Source organism: Hyaena hyaena, unplaced genomic scaffold (genome assembly GCF_003009895.1).
Source record: "Hyaena hyaena isolate Hyena2069 unplaced genomic scaffold, ASM300989v1 scaffold_252, whole genome shotgun sequence".
NCBI classification, from domain to species: Eukaryota; Metazoa; Chordata; class Mammalia; order Carnivora; family Hyaenidae; genus Hyaena; species Hyaena hyaena.
In genome coordinates, this window is record NW_024080884.1 from 1,899,364 (window position 1) to 1,915,680 (window position 16,317).

At 48.8% G+C, this 16,317-nt stretch overlaps 1 protein-coding gene across 1 annotated transcript in view; it reads right to left on the reverse strand.

Annotated features, from left to right (window-relative positions):
- Positions 1 to 16,111, reverse strand: part of LOC120240334 (oxysterol binding protein) — a 36,014-nt gene extending 19,903 nt beyond the window's left edge. The window contains exons 1-7 of the mRNA XM_039245045.1: positions 14,565 to 16,111; positions 9,668 to 9,876; positions 6,756 to 7,006; positions 1,583 to 1,781; positions 1,226 to 1,328; positions 845 to 899; positions 557 to 688 (exon numbers count right to left, since the gene is read on the reverse strand). Coding sequence (XP_039100976.1) covers positions 557 to 688; positions 845 to 899; positions 1,226 to 1,328; positions 1,583 to 1,781; positions 6,756 to 7,006; positions 9,668 to 9,876; positions 14,565 to 14,932 — 1,317 coding nt within the window. The 5' untranslated portion in view covers positions 14,933 to 16,111. The remainder of the gene's footprint in view (positions 1 to 556; positions 689 to 844; positions 900 to 1,225; positions 1,329 to 1,582; positions 1,782 to 6,755; positions 7,007 to 9,667; positions 9,877 to 14,564) is intronic.
- Between the last annotated feature and the right edge of the window lie 206 nt (positions 16,112 to 16,317).

A 16,317-nucleotide genomic window follows, 5' to 3' on the forward strand; every position in this document is an offset into this window, starting at 1 on the left:
TCCAGCTAAGGACTGTAGGCTAAGGAGTCACATGACCACAGTTGTAACTTTAAACAAGCCAATTTTGTAACAATGTGGACGGACTAGAGGAGGGTGGGGGACTGGAGGAGGGTGGGACAGGAGGCAGGGAGGTCAAACACCAAACACCGACTTTACCATGGAGACGGTCCTCATCTTCCCAGATGAAACGATGCTTCTGTGCTCCCCAAGCCTGTGTGTGCACAATCCTTCCCGTAACGCTACCACAGAGAGTAAAAATCTCTACCTGTCTTTGTGTCTGTCTCTTTTCAACTACGTGCTCTTTGAAAGGCAGAAACTACGCCATATTTATCTGTGCATGCGCCCCGGCACATCTAGCTTAGGAATTTGCTCATGAATGTTAAAAACTAATGCATCGGATTCTAAGTGCTCTGGAAATAAACCAGATCCACAGACTACATGAAAGCAGCTGATCTGAAGGGACAGTTTATGACCATCAGGGTAACAAAGACCATGCCCCGAGGTGCCTCTCAAGCAGGTGGTCACAGGGCAGAGCCTGGGTGTGTAAGAACCTCACCGGCATGGGGATCTTTGAGAGTTCTTTTCCAATGCAGTTCTTCATGATGCTCCACAAATTGAGGCTATAGTTGGGCTTGTACGGTATTCTAGTTCTCTTTTCCTTCTTGGTCTCTTCCAGCTGATGCTTGTACTGAGGGCAAAAACAAAGCCATTCAACCACCCACAAGGAACAGAAAAGCCAGTATTTATAGCCCCCCTCCTTCCCCCATACTAAGAAAGAATCAGCGTTTTCTGTTTCTCTTAGCCCTTGGGAATCAGAGCCCAGTCCCTCACCCATGAGGGTTACCTGTTCATCCAGGCTGATGTCACTGCTGGCTCCACTGATGTTGCTGCCAGTACGTCTACACAGGTGGGAAACACATGAGGGTCAGAACACAGATCACAACTAGACTTGGCTCCTCACCACTTCTTTACAAAGCGCAATGCTAAGCATGCTGCACCCACTCTGTCATGTAACGGGCGACTGAGCGACAGCGCTCGGATTTGAATGTGCGTGAATTTAAACATCTCTGGACAACATGCTCGTGTAGAAAAGTCGACAGCGTCCCGCTCGTTCAAGGAAAAGAGCCCGGATCTCAGTTAACCCTGACAGCCCCGACCCTCCCACCAAAACATCTCTCAACGTTGACGGTCAGACGTGTTCAACATGGAGGCGAGGACAACTTACTTGTGGCCCAGATTTTCAGGCATGGTGATGATCTCAGGGGCATCGAAAAACTCATTCTCGTCATCCTCATCGCTCATGTCTCCTTTGCCAGAGCAGCACTGATCTGCAGGGGGAAGCAGCCCGTTACTTACCGGGGCTCGGTTTCGCCCAGACCCACCACGGCAGGATCTTTATACACCGCGAGCCATGAACGCAGCAGCGTGTGATAGAAAGTGGTGGAAAGGCCAGGGGAAAGGCCAGCTCCAGTCCCCTGTTGTGGGAGTCCCTGGCTCTGGAGAGGCCACGGCACCTCTATCAAGGGCAGAAGGCAGCCTGGTGTGTGCGCGAACCGGCACCCCCGAGGGCCAAGCGTCTTACCTTTCCCGGAACCAGCGCTGCCCGGAGTGTTGGCTGGCAGCACGGTGGCGCCCCGGAAGGCCCTCTCCAGGTGATTATGCTGCTTCGCCAGCTGCTCCAGGGTCTCCTCCAGCCGGATACGCTGGTCTCTTTCATACTGGAGGGACTTCTGCCATTTTTTACTGTGGGTCTGGGCTAACATGAGGAAGTCTCTGCAGGCCTGCGTGGAGAAAGAGCAGAGAGGGGTCAACTCGACTCAGCTGGTCAGAGATTGCCCCACAGGCCTGTGCAAGCCCATTAAGTAACCTTATTCTAGGAACTTGAGCACATTCCGACGAAAGACTCCCTGTTATCCCAAAACCAGGTCCGTGAAGCAATCAAGGTCAACGCCAGGAAAAAATAAAGCTCAACATGGTTGTCACGGTTCTTTTATATATTCCTGGTCATGAGGACTACACAAATGCCAAGTGAGCAGTAAACCTAGACGAAGTATTTGTGGCAACATCACAAAGGGCAGCTACATGAACGGAACCAAAAGTAGAAATCTGTTGACTAAAAGAAAAATGAGGACAAGCAGAGGAAAACTGCTTTCAATACATTCAGGACCAAACTCAGGTTGCCTCAAGCTGAGGGATTCAGATGCTGAATGAATAGGGAATCTGCCCTGTATTAGATCAAATATGGGGCAACGTAACTGGTTTTTATTTTGGTCACTAAGAGAAACAACTGACCTCAACAACCTGAAGCCTATCTGAGGCATCTAAGGAGGGCTCTGGAGACAAAACATAGATCTGATCATATTAGGCCCTTCATGGGCTCCCCACTGGGCACCTGACTGTTGGGTTGAAGGTAAACGACCCTTCAGGTGAGGCCACGCCTGCCTTGTATCCTCCTCCCCAGGCAGCTGTATCGACCCCTGAACCCAACGGTGGAGCCATGTGGAACTGCTCGCCACTTCTCGGACACATTTCTTTCAGGGCTGCCTACCACATGCACATGCGATTTGTTTTGCCAGGAATGCCCTTTCCTGCCCACTTCCTCTGCTTGGCCAAGTCCTCTTGGTTCTTTGAGGCCTGTGGCAAATGTTACTTCTTCTGTGATGATCTCCTGAGCAGCCAATCTCTCCTCTGCATTTCACAGCACTTTGCACATACTGGTTTTCTACCATCCACAGTGGTATCGCGCCTGATGTTGTCTCTCCAGGTGGATTCTCAGCAACTTGAAGACCCCGTTTATACCTTCTTTATATACAGATCTCCAGCTCCTAACTTAGTTGGCTTTGCACATAGTAGGAGCCTGATAAAGTTTGCTTAATAAATAATGAAGGAAGCAAGCAGTGTAAGCTTAAAGTCTATGTCCCGTTATGGAGAAACTAAAAGGTTAACAGAATTATCTACTCTCCTAGTTTCAACCTCTGCTATAGACTAATGATTGCTAAAACAGTAATTCCAGCCCTGTGTTCACGGAGACAGAATATCCGACTGTCCATCCAATGGCTGAAAGTAATCTCAAAATCACTGGGGCTCAGCATGAACTCACCACGTTCCCTTTCTGACTCTGCCTCTCCCTTTGGGGTCTGCCCTCCGCACCAAGAACAGTACCTCCTGCCCAAGCCAGGAAACCAGGAGGCATTCTTGATTCTTAATTTTTCTCCCTTTCCCATTTCTGATGATCTGTGCTATTGATTCTTCTTTACTATTTCTGGAATCTGTGGACATTTCTTTCCATCCTCTACACTCAGAGGCAGTACAGAGTATCTACTCTGGAGTTCCGCTGGTGGGGTTGAATCACAGCTCCATCCCACTAACTAGCTATGGAATTTGGGTTAAGTTATTTAACCTTTCTGTGCCTCAGCTGTAAACAAAGGATAACCACAGCAACCATCTCAAAGCGTGGTTGCCTCACATGTAAAGGACTTAGAAATCTTGGACTCACAGTAAGCATTCAATAAGGTGTCAGCTATCATAGTTAAGCCTCCATCAAAATCGGTCTTATCCGCTTCTAATCCACTCTACCAAGCCCATTTAGTAAGATCTGCACCCCGTCCCCTCCCCCACACTTAATCCCTGACCTGTCTTATCTCTAGCTACTTCCTTGTTCTAATGGCCAATTAGTAGTTCCCAGACTTTGGAAGAGACGGAGGGATCCACACAGCCACAGCTGCGCCAAGATCTGCTCTTCTCCCTCACTTCTTATACTACTGATCATACCTAAAATTTAGTGAGACAATTATAGGTTAGACACTTTGCTGAACACTTTGCATCAATTAGCTAATAAAAGCCTTTCAACAATCCTCTGAGCGGCTACTAGTATCATCACCGTTTACAGAAAAGAACTGGAATTCACAGAAGAAGCAGGTTTTGGAGTTAGTTAACCAAGGCAGTTGGAACTTCAGGGCCCCGAGCTCTCTCGTCTTTCAGAATTTAGCTGAGGAGTTACCTTCTCTAATCTTCCTGCTCTAAGCTAAAAGCCTCGAATGTACTATACCATAGCAGCCTGTGTTCCTTTCTACAACGGCACTTAGCACACTCTATGGAGATCCACTTACTTCTCTGTCCCCTCACTAGAGAATAATCTCCCGGAGGGCAGGGACCACATCCACATCTGTTTTATATTCTAGGCACAGGGCCTAGAGCACAGAGGGGGCTCAACAGATGTTTGCTAAATAAGCAGATGGATGCGCTAACAGTGTCAAATTTACTTCCTTGGTTAGATTCACTTTGGTAATAAAAGCTATGTCCTAAGCAACCAAGAAATTGAGTGCAATGTACTCATGCTTTGATAAAACTTGGCCTATTTTGAGATGTGAAGTTAGCATGTTAATTTTAAGGCCTTGCCATCATCACCTAAAAGATACAAAGGAAACAACACAATGATAAAAAATGCATTTCAAGCCACAACCAGCTATGAAGGGGGCACAGGGGGGCTGGGGAGAACAGAATGAAAAACCCAACTTACCTCTCACTTCCAAGGGATCATTCCCTTCAACACAAACTCTGAACATTTACAACTTGGGGAACAAGAATTGCCCCAAGGAACAAACATGAGCATTTTTTCAAAAGAAAAAAATCCAAACAAAGTTTCAGTTTTGTGAGAAATGTTTTAATCAGGAGGTGTTTGATTTAGCAAATTTTTCACATTGGAGGAGAAGAAAACAGCCACGGAGCAGGGTGTCCACATGACACGGATAAAAGGCAACACTCACTGTCAGGAGACTGTTGTGTCCTGAGCTGTTCTATTTAAAAAGTATATTTAGGGGCATCTGGGTGGCTCAGTTGGTTAAGCTACTGACCTCGGCTCCGGTCATGATCTCACAATTCGTGGGATCAAGGCCTGCATCGGGGTCTGTGCTGACAGCTCAGAGCCTGGAGCCTGCTTCAGATTCGGTGTCTCCCTCTCTCTCTGCCTCTCCCCTGCTTGTGCTCTTTCTCTCAGAAATAAACATTTAAATAAATAAATAAAAAGTATATTTATTGGGGAGTCTGACTGGCGCAGTCAGTTGAATGTCTGACTCTTGACGACAGCTTAGGTCATGATCTCATGGTTCATGAGTTCGGGCCCCGGGTTGTCAGCGCAGAGCCTGCTTGGGATTCTCTTTCCTCTCTCTGCTCTTCCCCTCTCAAAATAAATAAATAAACTAAAAAAAAAGTTAATTGACCTGAATGATTTATGAGGTTTTCCTGATCATAAGACGACCTGAAAAAGAGGCACGCAGTCACTAAGAAGTAGGACAGTTTGGAAAAAGAGCACACGACTAGACATTAGAAACACAAGCATCCATGCTGGTTGGTAAAATGGTCCTGGGCGAAAGTGGACAAAAATAATTAGTCTCTTCTACCTCATGTGAATCAGAGCACTAAAGAAAATGTTCAACACTTCAGAAAATGATATGAAAATCAAGGTTAGAACAACTTTCTATTAAGTAACAAAGGGGTTTTAAGTGAGAAAAACTAAATTTTCCCTTGGTCACAGGAGAAGACCTTTGATCCCTAGAAGCCCTGTGAACTAAACTAGCTCTAAGCAGACGTCTTAGTGTCACTACCTGAACAAGGGAAAACGTGGCCCTAGTGGAGTAATTTCATCCCACTGAATTAGGGGAAAAGCCAGCATAAGCCCTTTCTCAGGATTCTCTTTTCACCTGCCTTAGGACTCATCCTCTGGTGTTCTCATGTGCAAGCTAACTGAAACAACCAGCCAGGTGAGAACTGGTCACCAGCACTGTTTAAACCATGTATTCAATTCACAACTATCACCTAGTATCTGAAATACATCACTGATGCCCAAAACCATCAGCCTCCTGAGGCCGGAGTCGTAAGGAGGCAGAAGCGTTGGCCCCTTCTTTTTGGGACCAAAGTACCCAAACTGGAGTACTCTGTCCTAGAGTGACCTAGGGTTACCCCTAAAATCAAGGTAACCTAGAGTTACCCCCAAAATCAAGGACTAAAGATGGGACTAGCTCATATTATAAAGTTCTCCCTAGCACCTGGCCAGCCCCCACTTACCACACTATAGGCCAGAACACACTAGCAAAGTACAGTCAGACTCCAACCTGGAGCTCAAACACAACCGTAGAAAGGACCCACAGAGGCCTCTCAGATCCAACAGATAAAGCTAGAAGAAAACAAACAGACCAAACCACAACCCGGAGAGGTAAAGGGACCCAACTAACACCAGCAGATGTCCTGCCGGCTGCAGGAGCAAGGCTGGACCTCTGAACTCCTAGTTCCTTCCCACGCTGGAGCGGCGTGCTGACCAGCCGCTGGAGCAGAGCACGAAAGTCATTCCATCTGTGCGGCCTGTTCTACTGCATGCAGCACACAATGTCACCTGAGTCCCCCGAGCAGTGAAGCAGGACCTAACGCTCTGTGCTTTATCAATTGCGATTTTCCAGCACTCAGGGAGCATGATGTTTCCAGAGGGAAAGAATCAAAAAGCAACATAGCGGGTGCCTGGGTGGCTTGGCTGGTTAAGTGCCCCACCCTTGCTCTCGGCTCAGGTCACGATCTCACGGTTTAGGAGTTGGAGCTGCACACTGGGCTCTGCGCTAGCAGCATGGAGCCTGCTTGGGAGTCTCTCTCCCTCACCCCTCTCCCCAGCTCATGCTTTCTCTCTCAAAATAAATAAACAAGCTTAAAAAATGATTTAAAAATAAATACATTTTTAAAAAAGCAACACGGGCACCGTGTGCACTTACATTGATCATGGCGTTGGACGTTATCCTGAAGAGCGTGGCCCGTTCGTTGACCTGCTTGATCTTCTCGTTGCTCTCGGCGGGCAGCCGCAGGGACTCCAGCTCGCTGAGGGAGCGCTGCAGCGCTGTGCCGTGCTTGGCGATCAGGTCGTTGCAGGTGCTCAGGTCCTCCACCTTGCTGGACAGCGTCCGGAGGGTGTTCTGCAGCTCAGTCTTGTCGGTTTGTGACACAGACTCTTCATCTCCCGACTCATCTGTAGGGGCCCGACGGGGAGGTGGAGGATGCCAGTTACTGGACTGTGAACCCGACCAACTCTGTGTACAGCTAAACTAGCTCTCCTCAGGCCAGGCGTTCTGACCGACCGGGTGCTCGCCCTTACCAGACGACGATTTGACCACAGTGCGGTCCACAGCTCCCCACTGATTCGACCGTGGTGTGGGGCCACAGACAGCCAGGGTTATTCTCCCCCCACGCCCCCTGCCCTGGGCCACACAATAAGCATTTATTTTGCTCACACTTTTCTTTTTTCTTCCAGTTTGAGTTATAATTGACATATAGCAATATATAAGCATAATGATTCGACTTATGTATATTTCCAAATGATTACCACAAGAAATTTAGTTAGTATCCATCATCTCATACAGATACCAAAAAAAAAAAAAAAAGGAAAAAATGTTTATTTGCCTTGTGATGAGAACTTTTAGGATCTACTCTCATAGCAATGATCAAATATATCATATAGTGTTACCCATAGTCATCATGCTGTATGTTACTTCCCCAGTATTTATCTTTTTAAAGTCTGTACCTTCTGACCTCCTACATTCAATCCCCTCACCCCTGGGATTCTTCTAAAAGGTGCCAAGGAGGCTCTGGCCTCACCCCCAGAAACTGATTGGGCTGGTCTGAGGCAAGGCCCATGACCTGCATTTTGAGTAAGTTGCTTAGGCCATTCCAGTGCACGCTGAGCTTTGAGAACCAATGACCTGGAGGACAGGATGGAGAAGCTAAATGGCTCCTGGCCTTGGAAATGAACTGTTGAGCCTTTTACTCAAGCTTGAGGGTTCCAATCCAGTCTACGTGCCCATCTGCTGGGTAGTAGGTGAGCCCTGTATGAAATGGGTTGAGAGCTGCAGTCTGGCTCTTGGCAAACAACATCTACGTCACCGAGAGACCCACTGATTTATCTCTTCCAGAGGAGAGCTCGGGAACTTTGTGATGCTCATTTGGCATGAAAGCCATCAGAGCACTGAAGGTGCTGCAAGGCCTTGTGTTAAATGGCCCTCCAACAAAACATCGAACTGAGAGCCGTGTCGTACCTCTCGCGAGCAGTTTCATACCTAACACTCTGCAACCGCCAAGTGCTTTTCCAACAGTGTCACTTCCTTTGAGGGAGCTAACGTCAGCACTAACATCAAAACAGGAGAAAAAAGGAAGGCCTGTCCTGTCTGCTAGATGGAGAGGCAGGACCAAAGTCAAAATATAACCCGTTACAAGAAAACTTACAAGCAGGGAATTTCCCTTTCACTGGGCAACAGATAGAAAATCCAGTGTGGGAGGTGAGAGGGGATAAGAAAAACAGGAGAGATGAACAACAGTCAGCAGGTGACCATCTTGGGCAGCCCTGAGTGAATATGCTCAGTGTGATTAAACTATCAACAGCTGGGACAGGGGAAATCCGAGCATTTCCCTCGAAGAAAAATCAAAACATGATGAGGCTGCTCTTTTTAGAGAAACTAAGGTAGTGAAATGAAGATTTCTCATAGAAAGTATCCCATGTAAGGGCGCCTGGGTGGCTCAGTCAGCTGAGCGTCCAACCGTCGATTTTGGCTCAGGTCATGATCTCACAGTTCATGAGACTGAACCCCATGTCTTGGCAGCGTTAGGTCTGCTTGGGATTCTCTCTCTCTCAATCTTTTTCTCTTTCTGCCCCCTGCACAGAGATCTCTCTCTTTCTCAGAATAAATAAATAAACATTAAAAAAAAAAAAAAAAAAAGAGTATCCCGTGTAATGTTTTTGGCAATCTATAAAGACGGTTTCAACTCAATTAAGAAATAAATGAGAGAGACGCCTGGGTGGCTCAGTCAGTTAGGCGTCAGGCTTTGGCTCAGGTCATGATCTCACAGTTTCTAAGTTTTATCCCCATATCAGGCTCTGTACTGACAGCTCAGAGCTTGGAGCCTGCTTCAGATTTTGTGTTTCCCTCTCTCTCTCTGCCCCTCCCTCACTCATGTTCTGTCTCTCTCTCAAAATAGGAATAAAGAAAAAAAATGTTTTATTTTAAATAAAAAATAAATGAGAAAGGGGCCCCTGGCTGGTTTAATCGCTAGAGCATGTGACTCTTGATCTCAGGATTGTGAGTTCAAGCCCCACATTGGGGATGGAATCGACTTAAAAAAAGTTGTAAAAAAATAAGAAACTGTCAGGGGCAAAAGAAAAAAGCAAAGAGAGAACCAAATTGTGACCTGTAATAATCTTCACGCTGCCCCAGCCATAAAATAATTATTTCTCACAACGTTAAAGTAGTCAAATGGCATTAAAAGCCACAAGACACCCATCATGCCCCCAGGAGAGTTTCCCGGCCTCAGAACTCCTGGCATCTGGGCCCAGATCCATCTTTGTCATGAGCGCTGCCCTGTGCACCGTCGGAGGCTTAGCGGCATCCGTGGCCTCTACTCACTGGATGCCCGCGGCACCACCGTGCCTCAGCTGTGACAACAAAAACGTCTCCAGACACTGCCTAGTGTCCCCTGCAGTGCAGCACTGGCCCCCAGCTGCAAGTCACCGCTGTAGGGAGAGACACCGTGTGATGAGAAGCTCGACACACCTAGGGGACGGCTGATAATTAAATGACAGGGAGGGAGAGGATGAGTTCCGTGCCTAGGAGGGGCAAGCTCTACGTGCTCTGCTCCCTACCTGACTCTGCCAGCATCTTCACGGCCTTCGCCTTGGCCAGCTCCAGGGCCGTGACCCAGCGCTGCCGCTCCACTTCTGAGCTGGCCTTCAGATGGTAGGTCTGAGCACCCCCGTTGGAAATGATGAAGTTACAGGAGTCCTCCACGGTGATGTTGGCCGTGGCGAGGTTGATGGTACCACGGCAGGTGTGTCTCATTTCGGCCTTCGACCTACAATAATGAGACGAAGAGGAGCTCAGGACAAAGTTGGCAGAGGGTGCATCCCTCACCACATCCCTCGTCTTCCCGTTACCCTTTTGAAAAACACAGTAGTCCTAGGAAACAGCAAGTTCTACTACTTCCCTCAGATGGCTCCCTCCAATTCCCAAGTCAGCAGGGCTCTCCTTTCACAGCCAGTAAGTGCTGTTTCTGAGTCAGACTGCATTGGTCTGCGGCTCCTCTCCCCCTTAGCCTTTTAGGAATCGCCTTCACGGGAGCATTAACAACATATGATGGTAATCCGGCAATGCTAAGTGTGAAATGCGGTTGAGTTTCGACAAATGTATACAATTGTGTAGTTGCCTTCGCAATCAAGCTGTAGAAAATCTCCATCACCCCAAAAAGTTCCCTCCTGCCCTTCTGTAGTCAGGAATTCCATTTTATTTAGCGAGTTATAGTTATAAAATATTGGTTTATAAACTCTTGCAACAGAACTTCTTATATCGATCTCATCGCCTCAGAGAAAGAATAGCTCCATTCTGCATATACTGCACCCCCCTCCCAAACTGTAACCCAGCCCAAATGAGAACTGTCACACTATGCTTAGAATTATATTGCACAAGGGGCGCCTGGGTGGCTTAGTCGGTTAAGTGTCCGACTTTCGCTTAGGTCATGATCTCGCAGTTCATGGGTTCAAGCCCCGCGTCGGGCTCTGTGCTGACTGCCAGCTCAGAGCCTGGAGCCTATTTCAGAATCTGTGTCTCCCTATCTCTCTGACCCTCCCCTGCTCACGCTGTCTCTCTCTCTCTCCCAGAAATAAATAAAAATGTAAAAAAAAAAAAAAAAGAATTATATTGCATAAGTGTAAGGAACGCTGAGATGTTTGGCACGTTAAATATCGACTACAGGTCAAATGATATGTAAGAGAAATGACTAGCTTTCTGTGGGAGTAAAGAATAATCCTAAAAGAATCACCAGGTAGTATATTCTTTCTGGAATCTATTCTTGCCAAAGGTCCGCTGGACTCTGTTGGTGGGAACTCCTAAGCCATCCTATTAATAGCTAAGAACGATTCAGCAAATCTGTTCTCGGAGGACTGGGTGTAAAAATTTTCCCCATCTCTACTGACTGACAGTTCTATTAATAGGCTAACTTTTGAACTTTACATCACCACTTGGTGACAACAGGCTATAAGCCACTTCACGTAAAATACCAAGCTGCTAGCAGGCCTGAGTATACCTTGCCCACGGAGCGAAATTTCCCTCCACTCAGCCCGCTGCTTCTGCCCAGAGACCTGCATGTTGAGACCACAGTTTTCCCTGACCAACTTGGAACATAAAGAGGTCAAAGTCCTTGGCCAAGTGCCACAGTACAGAGCGGAGCCATTTCCTTTTCACTGGAGCCCAGCGGCCCAACACACCTGGCACGTCCAGAGCCCCTGTGTGCCAGAAAGGACACACACCCCACCTCCAGAAACGAAGACTTGGTGTGTTTGAGAAAGTCTGTTTACTGGGCTTAGGAAGACAGATTTGCTATTGTTCAGTGTGTCACATGAAACTGGGTTTTCTTCCTCAAATGCACAAACGAGCAGTATGGGATGGCCGGGGGGGGGTTGGGGGGGGGTCTCACTGGACTGGGCCATTTTTCATCCCGTGCACCTGCCATGCTGTAATGTGAATCCCTGGTTTTTCTATGCTTACCTCCCCTCCCCCGCCCCCCAGCTACAGTTACGTTATGAATAATGCAGGCCCCATTTCAGACCCTGGCTTTCTGCTCCAAAGGTGCTGCTCAGACCCTGCACCACGTGACTCACAACGTGCTGGTACTTTTCGCAAGCGACTGGCCAGGAATCTCTTCTGCCTGGGTCATCTCCATAAACTGAAGGAGTCTCTTAAACCACACAGAGTCTGTAGCAGTGGCGGAAATACCGAGGAAGCCCAGGAGCGAGGCAGGCTTGGCCCAGGAGCCCCTGGGCTCACGCCAGATACACCTGTGTTTATCAATGATTAGCATAGAGGCTGGAAAGACATGGTTTGGAGAGTCCAAGGTAAGTTCTCCAGGCACTACAGTGTTAATGAGGTGGTGCGTTCTGACCGGCAAGCTCCCTGTAAAGCCAGCAGACACAGTAACCCAATCTCTGGAAGCTAGTCAGGAAAACTAATGCTATGGCCCGGTCATCCTGTGTCTGGGAAAGCTGGGACTCTACATATGGCTTTAAGGAAGGGGCCATCCATGTATCTGTGCAAGTAAGGAAAAACAGGATGGGTGAAAAGAGGGAAGCAGCCCGCCAAAGCCTCTGAGGACAGTTCATCACAGGATGGGTCTAGGAAGTATATGATCTCAGTTAAAAAGAAAGCAATATTTTGTAGCATATAGGGGAGAGGATTGGTTTCGGAGGCATGAGAAGCAGGAGGAATGACAACTTAGCTAAATAACTGTAGGGAGATGGGGACACGGAGAACCCTGTGAAGAAGAAACTACCAATCTAGTTGGTAGAAGAACTTCACTGTGATTTTGAAGGTAGTGTATAGATTTGATAACCCTAGTTCCTGTTGCTGGGTTGGTTTGTGGGTGGGACCATCGTAGCTGGCAAAGGCAGGCCTGTGGCATATTTCCCAATATGTGGTTTGGTATGCTTTGGAAGGAGTTTGCTCTGTAGTCAGGCAGGTGCCACTAGCTCTTGTAAGAGAGAAGTTAAAAGGGGTTCCAAATACTTGAAGAGATAGCAACATAGAAGTTATTAATGTCCAACCAAGATCAATATTAAGACTGGTACCGATCAAAGGTCAACTGGCCTGGAAAGACGATCTGATAAGAATCTGGATGAGGAAAAATGATCATACAGTAAGGTCCTCGGCTGATACACAACTTTTGAAAATGAGCACTGTTAATAGTGACTTACGAGCCAAGTTAGGATACGAATCAACTGAATTTTAGGATGATGGTCAGTGTACCAGGAAAACAGGAACTTGAACAGGAGAAAAACTTTGAACACACTAAAATTTTAGATGTGTGATCGAACCTTAAACTGATCATCCTGGATGAGTACTGAGAGGGTTAAAATTAAAATCTATTCTGAATATAATGATGCAAATGACACACACAGCTGTTCACAATGTGGCGTAAGCAGTGAGGATGTGCTAAGGCATTTTTCACTGTTAGAGACTAGATAAGAATGTGGTTCTTGCTTCAACAACCTCCAACTCCCACCTTCAATTTCCCCCTCAAAATTCGCTAAGTGCTGATACAGTGGAGATGACGGAAGAGATTCATTCACCCTATCTCTCCCGGTAGCAGAGTGACTACCTGCAGAGGAAAAGAAATACAGTAAGCTGCTCTTAACAGCATTTTGGGTCTTAAATAGGATGGTCTTCATAAAAAGATTTCAATTAGGAATGCCATTATAATAAGCAAAGTCTCCCTTAAAGGAAAATTTTATACATTTCATATAAAGTAGTGTGATCTAGAAACTGTATACATTTCGTATACAGTGAAGGGTGGAAACTTTTATACACTTAGTATAAAGTACTGTGATCTAGAAACTATGTATATTTTGTATATAACAAAGGTGATCTTGAAACATACTTGCTACAGGCAAGCAATTATCTGTCATTTGATTGATTCAGGAAAGGATAACTTGGGTTTTAGTTTATGATGGAAACAAGAGAACCAGTTTCAAATGCTGACTCTTCAAGACCTTGGAAAAGTTGCCCAGGCTAAGTCTCAGTTTTCCTCATCAGTAAGATGGGAATATCTCCTGACTCCCAGGGTTATTGCTGGGAGTCAGTGAAACTATCCAAACTGTCCAGTACCCCAAGGAAATGTTTATGTCCTGTCTCCACATCCAGCATCTTACTTACCCCCTCTATGTCGGATAACCTGAATAGCCCAAAGCATGCTACGGTGACGGCAAGCTTGTGAGTCACCACGATTATATATTAAACATTCCAAAACAAACACTGTTGAACAGAAGTAATCATACCAAAGGCATGGATTCTTCTTTTAATAAAACTTAAACTGCACCACCCAAAGAGACCCCAGAAATACTGGAGGGACCACTGAAATTATTCCCGTGGTGGGAGGTGGGGTCAGGGTAAATAAAAGCAGCCCTGGAGTGCACATCTCCATTCTGGGCTGTCCAGAAGGAGAAAGCACATGCCAAGTCTGAGAGAGATAAAGACAGGGGAGAGATACGGAGGCCACCCTGTGCCTGGTGTCCTTGTGCGTGAAACGTGGAGAGAGCAACGGCGGGTACATCAAAGGCTACTAATAACCTTGAATTCTGGAGGCTGGGCACAGACAGCTAAGATCTGGGACTTTCACAGTAAGTTCCCTGAGACCCGTGCCTGGGCTCTGCTCTCCTACATGTGCCCCTTAGCATATACGACAGCGCCTTCCTTGCAGAATTCATCATTGCACCGCGGCGCTGGTGCAAACACAATGGAAGAGTAGATGCTCTCCAAACAACTGGAAAGGCCAGGGACGGAGGGGAAGGTACTGCACCAAGGGCGGGTAACCCAGGTGGAGAGGGAAGCCCCGGTGCGTTCACTTTCGTGAGGGTGGGCTCGTGTCGCGGGCTGTCAGTGCGCGCAGGTGACGAAAAGGGGCCTGGGGCGACCTTGGCTGCGGGGCCGGCTCCAGAGGGTGACGGCGCGGGAACTGTGGGCTGCGGTGGGGGACGGCGCCCCGGAAGCAGTTACCTGTAGTAGCTCAGGAGCCCGTTGCTCAGCACGAACCACCGCCGCTGATAGCCTTTGATATAATTGGTCCATTTGAAGAGCCAGCCCTCTCGAGCCGAGCCCGAACCCCCGGCGCCCGAGCCGCCGGAGCCCCCCGCCGCCGGCGGCGCAGGGGCCGGGCCCGCAGTCGCCACTCCCCCGGCGCCGGGGCCCGGGCCGCCCGCCGCCGCCGCGGCCACGGTGCCCAGCGCGGCCCCGGAGCCCGGCCCCGAGTCTCCGCGGCCGCCGCCGCCGCCTCCCACCACAGGAGGACCGGTGCCGCCGCCGCCCGGAGCTGCAATGGCCGCCGGCCCCGGCCCCACCATCCCTCTCAGCTCCGTCGCCGCCATGAGCCGCCGCCGCCCCGAGATACAGGACCGGAACCGCCTACGAGAGCCGCCGTCGCCGCCCGGAGCGCCCCACACGGCTAGCGCATCAGCCGCGGCCGCGCAGCGTCCCCGCCCCGCCAGGCCCGCCGCGGGAGGAGGGCTCGGTCGCCGGGAAAGAGGCAGTCGATTGGTGCCGCTGAGCGTCACTTGCGGAGGACCCCTAGGACATTGGCATTTCTCTCGGGCCTGTCATCCCACACCGCCCAGTGAGAGCCCGGGGTGGGACGCGTCTTCCACAAACGCCGCTGATTGGTTCAGATGAAGGCCAATCAGACTCATGTACAAGCTCATTGGTGCTTTCCCGCAGGCTCCGGCGCTCAGGGAGGACACGAGAATGCAGAGTGCCCGGCCAATTCGGCTCCCGATTGGTCGCTGTTTCCGCCACTCATTTCAGGGTATGCCCCCGTCACTGCCACGTCACCCCCTCCCATCACTCTTCTCTTCATCCCTCTTCCGCCCTTACGGATTGGTGGTTGGTATCAGCTGCTCAGCCTTTTCTACCATTTGCTGAACGAGCTGAGGAAAAAAGGGAAGGAGTCCCGTTTTCGCATCCTCACTTTTATTTCTCATTGGTTTGCGTGTATGTCACTCACAGGTTGCGGAGAGACCGGGTGGGGATTGGAGACGATTGGTTCCGGATATTGTCTGTGACCGCCGAAGCTTGGCAATACTGACCAATAGCAGAGACGTACTGAGAGAGGGGCTGGCTGAAGGCAACCAATAAGATCTGGGAAAGGGCTTGGGGGCGTGCCCATCTGCTTCCAGCTTTTCAGAGTGCGAGAGCGAGTTCTCTTCCCCAAACGCGTTGTGTTCAGCTAGGCGCAGTGTTGGGTTCTCTCTTCCTGCGTTAAGACCATCGTAGTTTCCTGCTGGGAAGAGTGACTCTCAGCAGCTAGCCACTGCCCGAGAAGCCATCTTTTAGGGCCTCCTCCTAGCAGCTGGCTCTGAGCTGGAGACCGGGATTTTTGGGGAGTCCAGAAATCGCTTCCCCAGTTCCTTCCTGGATCCAAGATCCTCCTAAATCTCTTGCCTGGTTTGCTCGTCATCGCACCACACCCCTTATCTGGTGATTCTAGACTGTCCTATGCTCCGGTTAGAGTAGGAAGCTAGTTAGCTTTGAACAGGATACCTGGAGGCCAGGAAAAGGGAAGTCGTGGCCAGTGCAGCCATAAGAAAGTCAGGCCCGTCGCGGCAGCAAAGCCACAGGAAGAAGAATCAAACTGGACTGGCCCAAACCGGCTGACAAAGACCAGAAAACCCTGACCAAATAAGGAAGGAAAGGCCCGAGACCCTGCTTTCAAGAAATCGCTGCCTCGGATAATAAATATTCTAGTTAACAGCTGTCA